Source organism: Monodon monoceros, unplaced genomic scaffold (assembly GCF_005190385.1).
Source record: "Monodon monoceros isolate NGI ecotype Baffin Bay Population unplaced genomic scaffold, NGI_Narwhal_1 Super_Scaffold_19, whole genome shotgun sequence".
NCBI lineage: Eukaryota > Metazoa > Chordata > Mammalia > Artiodactyla > Monodontidae > Monodon > Monodon monoceros.
In genome coordinates this window covers 27,343,547-27,357,153 of record NW_021703775.1, presented here as the reverse complement: position 1 = coordinate 27,357,153, position 13,607 = coordinate 27,343,547, and the positions used below count along the sequence as shown (strand labels likewise).

The following is a 13,607-nucleotide window of genomic DNA, read 5'->3' as shown; positions in this document are numbered from 1 at the left end:
AGATGGCTTTACAGGTGAATTCTATCAAATATTTAGAGAAGAGATAACACCTATCCTTCTCAAATTCTTCCAAAATATAGCAGAGGGAGGAACACTCCCAAACTTATCCTATGAGGACACCATCACCGTGATACCAAAACCAGACAAAGATATCACAAGGAAAGAAAACTACAGGCCAATATCACTGATGAACATAGCTGCAAAAATCTTCAACAAAATACTAGCAAACAAAATCCTACAGCACATTAAAAGGATCATACACCATGGTCAAGTGGGGTTTATCCCAGGAATGCAAGGATTCTTCAATATATGCAAATCAATCAATGTGATACACCATATTAACAAATTGAAGAATAAAAACCATATGATCATCTCAATAGACACAGAAAAAGGTTTCAACAAAATTCAACACCAATTTATAATAAAAACACTCCAGAAAGTAGGCATAGAGGGAACTTACCCCAACATAATAAAGGCCGTATGTGACAAACCCACAGCCAACATTGTCCTCAATGGTGAAAAACTGAAACCATTTCCACTAAGATCAGGAACAAGACAAGGTTGCCCACTCTCACCCCTATTATTCAACATTGTTTTGGAAGTTTTAGCCACAGCAATCAGAGAAGAAGAAGAAATAAAAGGAATCCAAATCGGAAAAGAAGTAAAGCTGTCACTGTTTGCAGATGACGTGATGCTATACACAGAGAATCCTAAAGATTCTACCAGAAAACTACTACAGTTAATCAATGAATTTGGTAAAGTAGCAGGATACAAAATTAATGCACAGAAATCTCTTGCATTCCAAATACTAATTATGAAAAATTTGAAAGTGAAATTAAGGAAACACTCCCGTTTACCACTGCAACAAAAAGAATAAAATACCTAGGAATACACCTACCTGAGGAGACAAAACACCTGTACTCAGCAAACTATAAAACACTGATGAAAGAAATTAAATATGATACAAACAGATGGAGAGATATATACCATGTTCTTGGATTGGAAGAATCAACATTGTGAAAATGACTCTACTACCCAAAGCAATCTACAGATTCAGTGCAATCCCTATCAAACTAACACTGGCATTTTTCACAGAACTAGAACAAAAAATTTCACAATTTGTATGGAAACACAAAAGACCCCGAATAGCCAAAGCAATCTTGAGAAAGAAAAATGGAGCTGGAGGAATCAGGCTCCCTGAGTTCAGACTATCCTACAAAGCTACAGTAATCAAGACAGTATGGTACTGGCACAAAAACAGAAATATAGATCAACGGAACAGGATAGAAAGCCCAGAGATAACCCCCCACACATATGATCACCTTATATTTGATACAGGAGGCAAGAAGATACAATAGAGAAAATACAGCCTCTTTAATAAGTAAGTGGTGCTGGGAAAACTGGACAGCTACATGTAAAAAAATGAAGTTAGAAAACTCCCTAACACCATACACAAAAAGAAACTCAAAATGGATTAAAGACCTAAATACAAGGCCAGAAACTATCAAACTCTTAGAGGAAAACATAGGCAGAACACTCTTTGACATAAATCACAGCAAGATCCTTTTTGACTCACCTCCTAGAGAAATGGAAATAAAAAGAAACAAACAGGACCTAATGAAACTCAAAAGCTTTTTCACAGAAAAGGAAACCATAAATAAGACGAAAAGATAACCCTCAGAATGGGAGAAAATATTTGCAAATGGAGCAACTGACAAAGGATTAATCTCCAAAATTTACAAGCAGCTCATGCAGCTCAATATCAAAAAAACAAAACCCAATCCAAAAATGGGCAGAAAACCTAAATAGACGTTTCTCCAAAGAAGATATACATATTCCCAACAAACACATGAAAGAATGCTCAGCACCATTAATCATAAGAGAAATGCAAATCAAAACTACAATGAGATATCACCTCACATCAGTCAGAATGGCCGTCATCAAAAAATCTACAAACAATAAATGCTGGAGAGGGTGTGGAGAAACGGGAACCCTCTTGCACTGTTGGTGGGAATGTAAATTGATACAGCCACTATGGAGAACAGTATGGAAGTTCTTTAAAAAATTAAAAATAAAACTACCATACGACCCAGCAATCCAACTACTGGGCATATACCTGAGAAAACCATAATTGAAAAAGAGTCATATACCACAACGTTCATTGCAGCTCTATTTACAATAGCCAGGACATGGAAGCATCCTAAGTGTCCATCAACAGATGAATGGATAAAAAAGATATGGCACATATATACAATGGAATATTATTCAGCCATAAAAGGAAACGAAATTGAGTTATTTGTAGTGAGGTGGATGGACCTAGAGTCCGTCATACAGAGTGAAGTAAGTGAGAAAGAGAAAAACAAATACCATATGGTAACACGTATATATGGATTCTAAAAAAAAAAAGTCATGAAGAACCTAGGGGCAAGACAGGAATAAACACGCAGACCTATTAGACAATGGACTTGAAGACATGAGGAAGGGGAAGGGGAAGCTGGGACAAAGTGAGAGAGTGGCATGGACATATATACACTACCAAATGTAAAGCTGATATCTAGTGGGAAGCAGCTGCATAGCACAGGGAGATCAGCTTGGTGCTTTGTGACCCCCTAGAGGGGTGGCATAGGGAGGGTGGGAGGGAGGGAGATGCAAGAGGGAAGAGATATGGGGATATATGTATATGTATAGCTGATTCACTTTGTTAAACAGCAGAAACTAACACACCATTGTAAAGCAATTATACTCCAATAAAGATGTTAAAAAAATTAAATTAAATTAAAATTTAAAAAGGTAAACCAAAGGTACATTACAACTGCAACCCAAGCTCAACCCTGATCAATCCATGATTGGATTAAGATGATAAGGCCCAAACCACAACCCACCCACTCATTCTACCTACTTAGTAAGGGAAAGGATGAATTGATTCTGGTGGCTGGTGATATCATTTGGAACCTCTACATATTTTAAAAACAATGTCTAATATATACCAAAAAATGGTAGGAAGAGATAGGACCATATGACTGAAAACAACAGCAAAAAACCCGAAAAACCAAAACCTCAGAAACAAATCGAACCAATATGTAGGTGAACTACACACAGGCATTAATAAATGTCTTTAAAAGAACTGTAGAGGAGGAGGATCAGGATAGTGGATTAAGAGGACATGGAGCTCACATCTCCCCATGAACTCAACAAAATACATCTACATGTTGAACAATTCTCACTGAAAACTAACTGGAAACTGGCAGAAGGAATCCGGTACAAACAAGGCTGTAAGAAAGATACACAGGTAGTCAGGCAGAATGGGAAGAACGTGACCGGGTTGGGCCCTGTGTTCCTGGGAGGTGACTCAGAGTAACAGGAAGAATACATGGGTGGACACCTGCCCTGGGGAGTGAGTGGTGAGAGCCACAGATTCGATGCCCAAGTCTGGGGTCCTGTGCAGGAGAGACAAGACTCCTTGGCTGGTTGGAGGACCACTGGGACTAACAGGGGAGCAGTGGGAAGCCTGAACACTGCTCATGAAGAGCACATGAGTGCTGGGTTGCCCTCAAGGCAGGGTGGAAAGAGTTCTGCTCTAGTGGCTGCCAGGTTTCCCACAACCGCCTCAGTGCGTGCCTCAGCCTGAGACGAGCCAATGTACCAGTGCTGCTCACTCCATGTCGCAGCAGGGCATTAAATCTGGGGTGGTCATGACCAGGGAGAAAACTCGATCTTGGGATGCAGAGACAACCTGGTCTTCGGGCGGAGCCTGGGTGGGACTGGGGTCATTGTTAATGCTTACTCAAGCAGAACATCACAAGCAGCCCAAATCTCTGATGGCAGCACTCGAACATAGCTCAACTCCTGATACTGAAAGTCCACATAGACAACAACAGCTCTATAGTGTGGTTCCACAACAGGGCAGGGGCAGCAGGGACGGGGGCAGTAATCAGCTGTGAGGGAAACAATTGTGGGAACCTACACAGGCAGTGTATCAGAGACAGCTTGAACCTCTGTCTGCAATCAACACAGGCCAAGAGACCCCATGGACCCAACTTCAGCACTTCCTGCCACTTGGGCAAGGCTCTCAGTGTGGAAAAAGGGGGAAGCACAAAGGGAACAGAGCTGGCCCAGGCCAGACCCTCAGGGCTTCTGCTCCAGGAATTTGGGATCAGACCCCACCCCTCATAGGGTGGTCATGGCCACTGAGCAGAGGGGAAGTCCCACTTCACACCTGGTGCCAGCTCTAGCTCCTCCATCTCTAGCCCCACTCCCTACCAAGCTGATAGCTACCAGCACATCCTGAGGAAAGATGTGACTTGTTTCCACACCAAATCCAGCTCTCTCACCAAAGGCACTGGGCACACATGGGGATGCTGCCACATAAGAACACCACTTCAAGACCACAATAGGTAACTGTTTCACCTAAACTCATAGAAACAGAGAAAGTTAAGCAAAATGCAATGGCAGAAGAACTGTTCTCAATTGAAAGAGCAAGAAAAAACAGCTGAAAAAAAAAATGAAACATAAATAAATGATTTACCTGAAGAAGAATTCAAACCATTGGTTATAAAAAATGTTAACTGAATTAGGGGAAAGAATCTATCTATACACTAATAATTTTAATAAGAAACTAGAAAGTATTTTAAAAGACCCAATCAGAAATGAAGAATTCAACAGCTGAAATTAAAAGCACACTAGGAGGAATGAATAGCAAACTAAGTGAAACAGAAGAATGCATAAGTGATCTGGTAGAATAATGTAAATCACCCAATCAGAACAGCAAAAGAAAAGAGCAAATTGTAAAAAATGAAAACATCTAGGAGTTCTCTGGTATATACTACTAAAGAAAATCAACAAAACCACAAGGGAAGAAACAAAGAGAAGAAAAAATGAACAGAGAAGAACTACATGAACAAGCAGAAAATAAGTGACAAAATGGCAATAAGTACATACCTATTAATAATTACTTTAAATATCAATGGACAAATGCTCCCTCAAAGGACACAGGGTGGCTGATTAAATGAAAAAACAAGACCCTTCTATATGTCACCTAAGAAACTCACATACACAAAGAAGGTGAGGAAATGAAAAAAGATATTTTACGCAAACGGGAACAATAAGAAAGCCGGGGTAACAATACTCGCTTCAGACAAAATAGACTTTCAAACAAAGGCTATCACAAAAGACAAAGAAGGGCATTATATGATGATAAAGGGATCAATACAAGACAAGGATATTACACTCAATGTAATATTAGGGGCACCTAAATATATAAAGCAAATATTCACAGACATAGAGGGAGAAATTGATGACAATACCATAACAATAGGGAACTTTCATACCTCACTTACATCAATGAACATATGATCCAGACAGAAAATCAATCATATAACAGTGGTCTTAAATGACACACTTGAACAGTTAAACTTAAAAGATATCTACAGGACATTTCATCCAAAAACAGCAAAATACACATTCCTTTCAAGTGCACATGGAACATTCTCCAGGACAGATCACACACTGGGCCACAAAATAAGGCTGAACAAATTTAAGGAGATAGATATTATATCAAGCATTTTCCCCCACTACAATGGTATAAAATTAGAACTCAATTACAGGAAGAAAAATGGGAAAAGCATGAACATGTGGAGACTAAACAACATGCTACTAAAAAACCACCTGGTCAATGAAGAAATCAAAGAGGAAATCAGAAAATACGTTGAGACAAAGGAAAAAGGAAACACAACACTCCAAAATCTATGAGATGCAGCAAAAGCAGTTCTAAGGGGGAAGTTTATAGCAATACAGGCCTTCCTCAAGAAATAAGTAAAACCTCAAATAAAGTACCTAACCAACCACTTAAAGAAATTAGAAAAAGACAAAGGCCAAAGTCATCAGAAGGAAGGAAATAATAAAGATTAGAGAGGAAATAAATAAAATAAAGATCAAGAAACAACAGAAAAGAGGGAAAGAGGGAGGGGCAAGACAGGAGAAAGGGATTAAGAGATACAAAACTACTATGTATAAAATAGATAAGCAACAAGGATATATCATATAGCACATGGAATTATAGCCATTATCTCACAATAACTTATACTGGAGTAAAATCTGTAAAAATACTGAATCACTATGCTGTACACCTGAAACTAATATAATATTGTAACTTTTTTTTTGGCTGCACCGTGAGGTATTCGGGATTTTAGTTCCCTGACGAGGGATCAAACCCATGTCCCCTGAATTGGGAGCACAGAGTCGTAACCACTGGACTGCCAGGGAAGTCCCTAATATAATATTGTAAATCAACTATACTTCAATTTTTAAAAGTCTGTGATAAATATGCTCAAGAAAATAGAGAAAAGATAGACAAATTGGAAAAAGGATGGAGAATTTCACCAGAAATTTGAGGATATAAAAAAATTTAAATGGACATTCTAGAATTAAAAAATACATATCTAAAATTCTAACTCCTAATTTTCTATTCTACTTCTACCAAGGCATTCATTATATGTTTGTACTAGTTACCTTGAAGTTAGGAGGGATATAAGTAGACATAATATTAGGAACCATTTCCAGAATAAACAAAATGCAAATGTCAATGAAAAAATGAGAAAGAGGTCTTTAAATCTTGTTAAGGGATGATAATCATAGTGTGAGCTTTTATATCCACAGCTTTCTGGCTAGTTAAAGCAGAAACAAACATATTTTACCAATCTAGATTTTAAGAAACCTTTTTTCTATATGATGGACAAAGTAAAAGCAATGGTCACTTACAGGAAGGTGTGTGAAGACAGCAAAGGTGTTACGGAGAAAGGCAATGAGGTCTACTAGGTAATCACTAGCTTTGTTGCCCAAATCTCCTGTCATCCAGTCATAGTCAGCCAGCTGTAGAAACTGGTCAATCTTCTGGTTTAAGTTGGTATAAATCTCTTCTTCAGCTGCATGTCTGGCATCCTGTGAAATAGGAAATTTGAATAGTCATTCAAAATTCCAGTATAAGCAAAGCAGAAATCTCTGCTTGGAGACATCTCAAACTAAGTAACATAATTGAGAATATCAAGTAATATCACAGTCTCCATTAATTTTTCTTGTTTTCAAAAGCTCAGTAGAGTCCTTTCTATTTTGTATCTGCAAGACAAATTATTATATTGATTCACCAAATAGAGAAACTGCCTTCACTGCCCTCAGCTATCTGCATCCTTTGTACCTTCTTACCTATGTTTAAAACTACACTCATTCTCAGGATCCTATTCTCTTTCTTCTCTTCTGGGATTCCAAGAACCTCCCTTCCTGCAATATCAACCTCTCTTATAGTTGCTAGTCTCTTCACTTTGCTTATTTTAAGTATCCTGAAATTTCTAATTTAATGCTGTATGTTCCCACTAGTTACTATCCTACCTTTCTAGATTCTTTATAATCAAGTTTCTTCAAAGATTGGTACACATTTCCTAAAATATGCTCTAATTAACAACAGTCCTGAAAAATGCTTAAATGACAGCAAAAAAGTTCCTAGATCAATTAAGTCTGAGAACCCCAGTTTAAAAGAGTCTTGATTTACACTGGCATATAAAAGGCTCTAAGAAGTGTTATGGGACTAAAGCTCCAAGAAAAACATTTTTAGGAGAAAACAGTCTACGCTGCAATCTAACAATCCATCAACATGGACTGGTCCAGGGTAATCCATGACCGCCAGGCTACCATATCCAATATCCATTTTTCAGTCTCATCTTACCCTGTTCTCTTTTGGCTTTCAGAACATAGTTTTACTTTTACTTTTCTGGCCTCTAACCCTCTCACTTTTGCTGGATGATTTCAGCACCTCCTATGGCTTCCACTATATCTGTCCAAACCCTTTCTTGTTAAAGACCCATATTTCTGATTGTTTCCTGCATTATGGCTCACAGAAACTTTGAATACTGTAAGTCCAGGACAAGAATAATCATAATTCCCACTCTTCACCTGTTCATTTCAGGCCAAGGCAGAGATTTAAGCAACATATTAGATTCCATTCATTCCTTCATAGTCACAGTGTCCTATAAATTCTACCCCCAAAACTTTACTCGAACTCATACCCGCCTCTCCATTTTCACCTTTTTAATGGCTGCATAATTTTACAGGTACTTACATACTATAATATAGGCATTGACTATGTTTACTTATATGAACACAGTTCCAAGAGCATTTCTCTGCTTACATATTTACTTACTTGTATGATAATTTAATACTGTCCTTGAATTCCCATTTTACTAAGTTTTCTTTTAATTAATAAACATTATTTTCTAGAAATCTGGGCTTAAAGAAAAATTGAGCAGAAAGTACAGAGCATTTCCAGATACTGCCCGCCATCCCCTTCCCACTGTTTCCCCTATTTAAAAAACCTTGCATTAGTGTGGAACATTTGTTACAATAGATGAACTGATATTGATATTTTATTAACTAAAGTTCACAGTTTGCATCAGGGTTTACTATTTGTACAGTTGTACAGTTCCATGGGTACTTACAAATGGATAATGTCATGTATTCACTATTACAGAATCGTACAGAATAGTTTTCTTGTCATAAAAATCCACTCTACTCTATCCATCCCTCCCTTGCTCATCCCCCAAATCCTGGAAACAAACCATCGTTTTACTTTCTCCAGAACTTTGCCTTTCTACAATGTCTTATACTGGGAACCATGTATGTAGCTGATTGGCTTATTTTACTTAGCAATGTGCAGTTAATTTTCCTCCATGTCTTTCTATGGCTTGATATTCATTCCTTTTCATCACTGAATAATATTCCATTGTCAGGATGTATCATAGTTCGTTTATCCATTTACCTATTGAAGGACATCTTGATAGCTTCTGAGTGTAGTCAATTTTGAATAATGCTACTGTAATGATTTATGTGTAAGTTTTTGTGTAGCTTAACATTTCAATTCACTTGGATAGTTACCAAGACGCATGACTGGTGAATTGCATGGGAAGACTATTTCTGTTTAGCCTTGTAAGAAACTGACAAACTGTCTTCCAAAATAACATTACCATTTTGTATTAGCACAAGCAATGAATGAGAGCTGCTATTGCTCCAGCATTTGTTGTCAGTGTTTTCAGTTTTCAGAGTTGTACAATGGTATCGCTGTTGTTTTAACTTGTAACTCCCTCTCCATCCTTTGGTGTGGTATCTATTCGGATCTTTTGCCCATTTTTAAAGTGAGCCCAATTAAACCCACTTTTTAATTTTCTTATTGTTGACTTTTACCCGTTCTTTGTATATTTTGGATATAAGTCCTTTATTAGATATGCATTTTACAAACATTTTCTTCTTCTTTTCATTCTTTTAACAGTGTCTTTTCTACAGCAGAAGTTTTTCATTTTAATGAAGTCCATCTTATCAGTATTTTCTTTGATGGATTGTGTTCTGGTTGCTGTACCTTAAGTCATAGTGAAACCCAAGGTTACCAACATTTTCCCTAATGTTATCTTCTAAGAGTTTTATAGTGCTGTGTTTCACATGTAAGTCTGTGATCCCCTTTGAGTTAATTTTTAACTCAAGTCAATTTTTTTTGAGTTTAACTCAAACTCAAATTTTTAACTCAATTTTAAAGTGTAACATCTGTGTCTAGGTTCATTTTTTTTTCTTTTTTGCAGGTGGATGTCGAGTTGTTTCAACATTTATTGAAAACACTTTCATTTCTCCATTAAACTGAGTTTACTGCATGTCAACAATCAGGTGACTATATTTGCGAGAGTCTATTTCTGGGCTCCTATGTTGTTCCCTTGACCTAATTATCTTGTTTTTTTTTTGTTTGTTTTTTTTCCAATACCACACTGTCTTGATTACTGTAGCTTTATAGTAAGTCTTGAAGTCAGGTAGTGTCAGTTCTCCAACATTGTTCTTCTCCGTCAATATTGTGTTGACTATTCTGGGTGTTTTGCCTCTCCACATAAACTTCGGAAACAATATGTCAATATCCACAAAATGAGTTGCTGGAATTTGGACTGGGACTGAATCTTTAGATTAAGTTGAAAAGAATTGATATCTTGATAAAATATTGAATCTTCTTATCCACGAATATGGAACATATCTCCACTTATTTAGATCTTACTTCTTTGATTACTTTTTATCAGAGTTTTACAGGTTTTCTCACATAGATCTTGTTTATCTTGTTAGGTTTATATCTATTTCTTTTTTCAATGTTAATGTAAATAGCATTATGTTTTTAATTACACATTCCAGTTATTTGTTACTGGTATAATGATAAAGCAAATAACTTTTGTATATCAATTTTATATGCTGAACCTTGCTACATTCATTTATTACTTCCAGCAGTCTTTTTGTTATTGTTAATTCTTTCATATTTTCTACTTAGACAATCATGTCATCTGTAAACTAAGTCAGTTTTATCTCTGTCTTCCCAGTCTGTAAGTCTTTTATTTCATGGCTTACTGAATGTTGAATAAGAGTGGTATAAAAGGACATTCTGGCCTTTTTCATGATCTTAGCAGGAAAATTTCTAGTTTCTCACTATCAGGTATGATGTATTTTGTAGATGTTCTTTACCAAGTTGAGGGCATTCCCCTTCTATTATGTTTAGCTGAGAGGTTTTTATCATGAATAGGTGTTGGATTTTGTCAAATGCATTTTCTATATCTATTAATATGATTCTATAATTGTTCTTCTTTAGCCCATTAATGTGATGAATTACAATACTTGATTTTTGATGTTGAATAAGTCTTGCAGACCCACTTGGTGGTAGTGTATAATTCTGATACATTGTTGGATTCAATTTCGTAATATTTTGTTGAGGATTCTGCATTTAAGTTCATGAGAAATATTAGTCTGTAGCTTTCCTTTCCTGCGATGTCTGGCTGGTATTATTGTAATGCTAGCCTCATAGAGTGAGTTATGTAGTATTCTCTCTGCTTCTATTTCCTGGAAAATATTATAGAGAAGTGGTGAAATTTCATCCTTAAATATTAGGTAGAATTTCTTTCTGCTTAATTAGCGTATAACTGCCAAGTTGTCAGATATTTAAAATGAAAAACATAATGACTAAATATAGGTATACACTGCAAAAGGATTCCCCACATCAAGTTAATTAACACAGCTGTCACCTCACATATTTACTTTTTTGTTTGTTTGTTTTGGTGAGAACACTGAAGTTCTACTCTCTTAGCAATTATCATTTATACAATAGTGTAATCAACTATAGTCACATTGTTATATACTAGATGCTCAGACTATTCATCTTACAATTGAAAGTTTGTACCCTTTTATCAACCTCTATTTCTTCACCCCCCCAGCCCTGGCAATAATGTTTCTACTCTCTGTTTCTATGAGTTCAATTTTTTTTGTTAGATTCCACATATAAATGATACCATGAAGTATTTGTCTATCTGGTTTATTTCATTTTGCATAATGCCTTCTAGGTTCATCCATGTTTTTGCAACTGATCAGGATTTTCTTCTTTTTTTAATGGCTGAATAATATTCCACTGTGTGTATGTGGTGTGTGTGTGTGTGTGTGTGTGTGTGTGTGTGTAATTTAGCTATTCATCCATTAAGAGACACTTAGGTTGTTTCCATATATTGACTACTTTGATTAATGCTGTAATGAACGTGAAAGTATACATAACTCTTCAAGATATTGATTCCTTTGAATATAGACCCAGAAGTAGAATTGCTGGATCATATAGTAGTTCTGTTTTTAATTTTTTGAGGAACCTCCATACTGTTTTCCATAGTGGCTGTACCAGCTTACATTCCCACCAACAGTACACAAGGGCTCCCTTTTCTCCACATCCTTGCCAGCATTTGTTATCTCTTGTGTCTCTTTTTTTTAATAGAAGTATAGTCGATTTACAATGTTAAGTTAGTTTCTGGTGTACAGCAAAGTATAGCTATACATATATTTTATACACACACACACACACACACACACACACACACATATATTCTTTTCCATTATGGTTTATTACAAGATAGTGAATATAGTTCCCTGTGCTATACAGTAGAACTTTTGTATTTATCTATTTTATATATAGTAGTTTGTATCTGCTAATCCCAAACTCCTAATTTATCCTTCCCCCATCCCCTTTCCCCCTTGGTAACCATAAGTTTGTTTCCTATGTCTGTGGGTCTACTTCTGTTTTGTAAATAAGTTCATTTGTATCATATTTTGGATTCCACATATAAGTGATATATGGCATTTGCCTTTCTCTGTCTGATTTACTTTATTTACTAGTATGATAATCTCTAGATCCATCCATGTCGCTGCAAATGGCATTATTTCGTTCTTTTTCATGGCTGAGTAGTATTCCATTGCATATATACCACATCTTCTTTAACCATTGATCTGTTGATGGACATTTAGGTTGCTTCCATGTCTTGGCTATTGTAAATAGTGCACTATGAACACTGGGGTGCAAGTATATTTTCAAATTAGAATTTTCTCTGGATATATACCCTATCTCTTATCTTTTTGATGATACCACTCTAACGTGTAAGGTAATATCTCATTGTAGTTTTGATTTGCATTTCCTTAAAGATTTGTGATGTTGAACATCTTTTCATTTACATGTTGCTCATTTGTATGTCTTCTTTGGAAAAATGTCTACTCAGTTCCTCTGACCATTTTTTAATCAGACTGTTTTTTTGCTATTGAGTTGTATGAGTTCTTTGTGTTTTTTGGATATTAACCCCTTACCAGATACATGATTTGCAAATATTTTCTCCCATTCCATTGGTTGCTTTTTCATTCTGTTGATGGTTTCTTTGCTGTACAGAAAGTTTTTAGTTTGATGAAGTCCCACTTGTTTATTCTTGATTTTATTGCCTTCGCTTTTGGTGTCAACTCCAAAAAATCATCTCCAAGACCAATGTCAAAGAAGTTACCCTCTATGTTTTCTTCTAGGAGTGCTATGGATTCAGTCTTACATTCAAGTCTCTAATCCATTTTGATTTGATTTGTGTCTATGGTATAAGCCAGAGATCCAGTTTCATTCTTTTGCATGTGGCTGTCCAGTTTCACCAAACCCACTTATTTAAGAAACTATCCTTTCCTCATTGTATATTTTTGGCCCCTTTGTCATAAATTAATTGACCATATATGTAGAGGCTTATTTCTGAGATCTTCAATCTGTTCCATTTATCTATGTATCTGTTTGTAGGCCAATACCATACTGTTTTCATTACGATAGCTTTATAATATAATTTGAAATCAGGAAATGTGTTGTTTCCAGCTTTGTTCTTTCTCAAGATTGCTTTGGATTTTCAGAGTCTTTTGTGGTTCCATGCAAATTTTAATATTTTTTTTTCAATTTCTGTAAAAAAAAGTACCATTTTGATAGGGATTGCATTGAATCTGTAGTTCACTTTGGGTAGCTTGGACATTTTAACAATATTAATTCTTCCAATTAATGAACATTGAATATCTTTCCATTTACTTGTGTCTTGTTCAACTTCTTTCAACTGGGCCTGGTGTTTTCTATTTTCGAAAGCCATTAATTATTGATTCAATTTCTTCAACAGATAAAAGGCTATTTAGATTATTACTCCTTGTGTGAATTTTGGTAAATTGTGTCTCTGAAAAAATTGGTTCGATTTATGTAGGTTGTTAATTTGTGGATATAGAGTTGCTCA

The 13,607-nt window shown here is 36.0% G+C and overlaps 1 protein-coding gene across 8 annotated transcripts in view; it reads right to left on the bottom strand.

Moving 5' to 3' along the window:
• EXOC6B (exocyst complex component 6B) overlaps positions 1-13,607 on the bottom strand; it is a 702,680-nt gene that overhangs the window by 271,183 nt on the left and 417,890 nt on the right. For all 8 annotated transcript variants that reach the window (XM_029232675.1, XM_029232678.1, XM_029232676.1 and 5 more), the window contains one exon: positions 6,757-6,936. In XM_029232675.1, coding sequence (XP_029088508.1) covers positions 6,757-6,936 — 180 coding nt within the window. The remainder of the gene's footprint in view (positions 1-6,756; positions 6,937-13,607) is intronic.